At 43.6% G+C, this 5,319-nt stretch overlaps 1 protein-coding gene across 1 annotated transcript in view; it reads left to right on the top strand.

Annotated features, from left to right (window-relative positions):
• The window catches only part of LOC104509072 (photoreceptor outer segment membrane glycoprotein 2), a 12,614-nt gene extending 8,998 nt beyond the window's left edge, over window positions 1–3,616 (top strand). Inside the window, exons 3-4 of the mRNA XM_010150891.1 lie at window positions 1,420–1,666; window positions 3,259–3,616. Of these exons, the coding sequence (XP_010149193.1) occupies window positions 1,420–1,666; window positions 3,259–3,525 (514 nt within the window). The 3' untranslated portion in view covers window positions 3,526–3,616. The remainder of the gene's footprint in view (window positions 1–1,419; window positions 1,667–3,258) is intronic.
• The last annotated feature ends 1,703 nt before the right edge of the window (window positions 3,617–5,319 follow it).

Raw genomic sequence — 5,319 nt, 5'->3', positions numbered from 1 at the left:
CCCTGCCCATGGCAGGGGGGGGGGAACTAGATGATCTTTAAGGTCCCTTCCAACTCCAACCATTCTATGATTCTATGATTCTGTGACGAACACAAAGTGAAGCACTGGACTTCGAAACGGAAAGGAATTCATGCCTATCTCAATTCTAGGGGAGAAATGGAAGATGAGCTTCCTGACTTACTTGGAAAGATCTCTGAGGAAGGTATTTTTGACAGAATGTTAAACAAAACACATCACCACCACCAGACTGTGGCATTTCTACTTATTCTGTTTACCTGATGAGCTTCATCCCTTTAATTTAAATCGTCCGTAGCAGGACAGGAAAATATGATTTGTCAACATTAATATATGAGGAAAGATTTTGGAAAATGTTAATAATTCTACTATAAGGTAGTAGGCAATTAGGTAATAATTCTACTATTAGGAAAAGGTGAAAGCTGGGTATCTCAGAGAAAGTTGTCTTTCATGTCTTCTGGCTCCCTAACAAAGGGTAAAGGGCTTCATTAGAACAGGCCATGGTTGTCACCTGTGGGGCTGGCTCAGGGAACAAGCCTTTTGCAACGAGCATGAAAACTGATACATGCTTCCCCAGTGTGTGAGAGCATCATATACTCTACAATTTCTGGAAAATCAATTTCCCAGAGACTCGTGTCTCTCTCTGCCAGGAGACAGAAGTCCTCACAAGGATGCACTAAAGAGCAGGTGACGCAAGGAAAATGGATGTCAAGGATTTGTTTAACTGTCCCAGAAACTCTTGATTAATCTTTTTTTTCCCACTTATTTTTCTCCTGATCTTATAGGGGAAAGGAACAAATTTTAGCAATAAATACACACAAATTCAAAAGCTACCAAAAGTGTAATTACAAGAAGCAGAAACTCCCTTGTGAATTAGTCTCCAAACATGTTCCGAACCAGCCGCTGTACGACGAGGGAATGCCAGCAGACAACTTCCAGTGGTTCCTCTGGCATGCAAAGTTGTTGTGCTCTTAGGGTCCCTATTAAGGAACGCTTGTGTTGAAAAACGGTCCAGAAGTAGTGAAACACAGGAATTCTAGGGCCATTACTTCCATTAGAGTTCCACCAGGATTAATGAGTTCAGAAACTGTCTTTAGTATTTTCAGCAGAGATAGCAAAAAAGGCAGCATCTCTGCCAACACCGAACCCATGTCTTGCACACACAGTACCAAGGACCAGTCAGGTACTGCACTGATGCCACACGTCAGAAATACAGCCAATGAAAAGTTCGGTTTTCCTGCAGTTAGCAACTTTCCCAGTTGGAAATACATCCCCCTTTTCCTTTAGTCACATCAGAGAGGCCTACATCGCAGCAGACTTGCATCATATCCGTTTATAAAAACCCAGAGACGATCCCCTGCTGCTGCCCCATGTGTAACGCCTAAACTTTCTGCCCCGCTGCAGCCGCCTGAAGAGCAACGTCGACGGCAAGTTCTTGGTGGACGGCGTGCCCTTCAGCTGCTGCAACCCAAGCTCCCCCCGGCCCTGCATCCAGTACCAGCTGACCAACAACAGTGCCCACTACAACTACGACTTCCTGACGGAGGAGCTCAATATCTGGGTGAAGGGGTGCAGAGAGGCCCTGCTGGATTACTACACAGCCATCATGAGATCCATCGGCATTGCGGCGTTGCTCATCTGGCTGTTTGAGGTAAGGCTCATAAAAATGGTCTCTGCCGGATGAATCGGAGACTTTCTGCTCTCTAGGATGGGGCACCATTAGTGTAACCTATAAGAAGTGCCCTGGTATCCAATGTAAAGCCCACAAGCACTTCAAGAATGTTGCAGGACTTCTGCTGGTGCAGAAAGCTTTCCCAAAGTCCCCAGAGCAGGAGCAACTCGCACTGACGATGAGAACGATTAGAAATTATATATATAGTTCTGTATATTGAAAAAGATCTGTAAATAGCCTATAGAATACTCCCTTCCCTGAAGCATTTATGGGATCAGATACAGGATGAAAAACGCAGTGACACAACTGCAAGGAAATTAGGTGAGAAGGTCTGAGAGTTGTTGTCAGTCAATATTAACAAGGAATATACAAAAGTTTTGGATGCCACATCCCTGGCTGTCATCAAGGCCAGGCTGGATGTGGCTTTGAGCAACCTGGTCTAGTGGAAGGTGTCCCTGCCCATGGCAGGGGGGTTGGAACTAGATGGTCTGTAAGGTCCCTTCCCGCCCAAACCGTTCTGTGATTCTGTGAAAACGTGAGAGGCCTTTGGCTGAATATATTCATTTTATTTATAGTAAAAATTGAGCCTAGGTGTTAATATCCCAAAGCCTCCCTTTTACGTGATGTAGCTTCACCACACGGGGAGGACTTGCACACGTGGCACACACTTTTCAGACGCAGATTAGCCTGCTTATTATGCAACCCAAGTCAGCATGTTGCAGCGAGCATATACACCTGCACAGATGCTGTCCTTCGGCTGGCGACTGCAAGTTGTCTGGATGTTGTCACCAGAAAGTGAAGGACCCCCAGTGGCACAGGCTAAAATATGGTTTTCTTCCCTTTATAACAAGTTTTAGTTTGCTGATTATTGCTCTATTGCATAGCTATTAGCACTGTAATTAAAACAGTTTACCAGGGCCCTCAAGCAGTGCTAGAGGCCTTCGGCAGCACACGAAAAAGCTGTGAGCTGGCTCTCTGTGCTCCCTGAGAGGCTGACAAGCTGGGCCTGCTGATCTCAATTCCAACAGAACGATGAAAGTGGGGCTTTTTCGTAAAGTTATACCTCTGCTACAGGCCATCCTTCTCGATTTTACTGCATTGGCATATAGGACAGATATGGCTTACATATGAATGATTAAACTTCTTGGAAATATCAATTTAATCAAGGTCAGTGGAAAAAAATCCATGGAAATTAATAATAATCAATTGTATAGATTACAATTTAATTTTTTTCCCCAGTGACTGATGGTTCCATTAATTGATCATCCATCAATTACTTGTAGTCTCTAAGGCTGCAGTGTTCCAGAGTAATTCTAGGTATTTATGTGCTAATGACATGCAAGTGAGAATGCTACCCGGAGAATGGAGAGTGAACCAATCAATCTCTCCCTGGTATTCTAAAAAAATGTAATTAATTGGGAGAGTGGTTAGGTAGATGGCTGGGATAAAGCATTTGTCTGCTTTGCTCAATATTCATTACAAGGCCTGTAAATACACAAGTCAGAAAGCTGATGTGGTGGTAGGGTGGAGGCTGTGATTTAAATTCCCTGTTTAACTACTGTTTCCTACAGGTCTCTGTACTTATTGGTGTCCGGTACCTACAGACAGCCATGAGGAACGTCCTTCTGCTGGGAGACCTGGAGGGTGAATCAGATGGTTGGTTACTAGAAAACAGCTTTGTGGAAACTGCCAAATACAACATCAACATCATCAAGAACCTGGGCAAAGCCAATCAGATCTCCACTGTCTCCGGCATGAACGACCCCAACATCGATGTCCAAAACACAGACTGTGGCAAAAGCAACGTTACAACAAAATCTATCCCAGCAGCAAGCTAGAGGAGTCTTCAAAGAAATGGCATCACAAGGGTAGCGTTGACATATTACAGTCTTAACCACTTCCAGATTTTTCACTGGTGAGGAAAAAAGAGGTAGGAAAACAGAGGTAGGAAATCTAGTAAGACAACTGAAGAAACCACAGACCGGTGACAGCTCCAAAAATGCTGATTCTTCTTTGGTTGGATGCATTTTCACTCGTTCTTGTGAAATCCCTGATTTTCAACACTGCACAAAACAAACTTTTGGAATTTTTCTACCCTGCTTACACTCTTAGTCTGAATACGCCAGAATCATCATTAGGCATGAGCCAACATTCCAGATAGGGTGGGTCTACACCTGCTAACCTACGGACTGATCTACCACATACCAACAAAGTTTGGCGCTACAGCTACAGAAATCCCAAAAGAAATGATTACGCTGGATAAAAAGATTCTTTAAAAAAAAGACCAAAACTGCGAAATGAAAACTCTCTTAGTCCAAGGTCAGCTGGGGGAAATTTTATTCCAACTGAACACACACGGCAGCCCGTCTGAAAGAACCTACTAGCCTGGTGAAACTGAGTTGAAGGCAACAAAAGTTGGCATAAGGTATTTCGCTTCTTTTTTTCCCCAACAGTCTGGAGTATCTCTTCATCCCTCCCATGGTTTAGAGAAAGGCAAGTGCCATAGCTGCCAGAAAGTCAAGGGGTACTGCTGAAAGGAGCTCTCTGCTCAAGAAAAGTAACGGACAGCTCATGCCAGGAGACTTAATATTCCAAGTGCATGTGATAGCAGAAGTTTGAAAACAAGCAAATACTTCCCATGGAAAAAATACTGATCATCCTAGCTGCTTAAAAGCTCCTAATTTCAAAAGTACTTACATAGATCCAAAGGCTGGAAGACAGGGGATTATTCAGAACCAAGGCAAAGATAGACTGACAGGTCTCCCACCACGTTCCTAGTGCAGCACTCGGACCTTGCAATGACTGGAGCAAAAGCCTTCTCCACTCAGGACGCTTGTAGGTACAAGATGCCCCAATTCATCATTGACAGTAAGCAGGAAAGACGTACCGATACAGAATAGAGGATAAAAGACCAAATAAAATACTTTGTTACTGGTGCGAATAACAACATTGTCCATGGGGCAGCTGGTGCGTTCTCGGTGCATAATCAAGGAAAAAGTTGTTTCACTGGGATATTCAAAGCTGGACAATTCCTGCTTTTGAAATTGTGTGAAAGTAACAGTAAAAATTCTTTTACCTGTCTAAACAACGTTGTTTTCTGTAACACTAGAATCAGCAAGAGTTACACTGCAAGAATGTACTGTAAATAAAGTGTGTGATGTAAAAATCTGTACTGGAATTCAAGCAGGCTAGATGTGTGATTGTATCTGTCAGTGAAATTGCTTCAGTGTGTAAAGCATTAGGCCTGTACTCACGTGTGTTCAAAGTAACAGTGGGCAGATGGGGTCTGTTCGCAGTAGTGCCTGTAGCGGACGTTTGGCAGAAGGCACAGAAGAGACCAGACCATTAGAAGATAGTTCTTTCCCTGACAAAGCTTCCTAACTTCCAGGAAACAGGAGTCTGGGACTTGGTAGGACAAAGAGGGTGTTTCTCTCACTGTGTATTAATAAATCGCAGGGGACTTGGGTTTTTTCCTATGAATCTGAAACCCATTCACATTGTTGATATCCAAGCACTCACGACAAGGAGCTCCAGATTTTCATTTCTCATAATGCAATCCTGCGTTGTTTGAAAAACTGCTTCTCTTTACTTGCTGACTCCCTGACAACTTAATCAGTGTCACCTAATTCCTG

The sequence above is a fragment of the Eurypyga helias genome, unplaced genomic scaffold (genome assembly GCF_000690775.1).
Source record: "Eurypyga helias isolate BGI_N326 unplaced genomic scaffold, ASM69077v1 scaffold744, whole genome shotgun sequence".
NCBI classification, from domain to species: domain Eukaryota; kingdom Metazoa; phylum Chordata; class Aves; order Eurypygiformes; family Eurypygidae; genus Eurypyga; species Eurypyga helias.
This window is presented reverse-complemented; position numbering and strand designations above follow the sequence as displayed.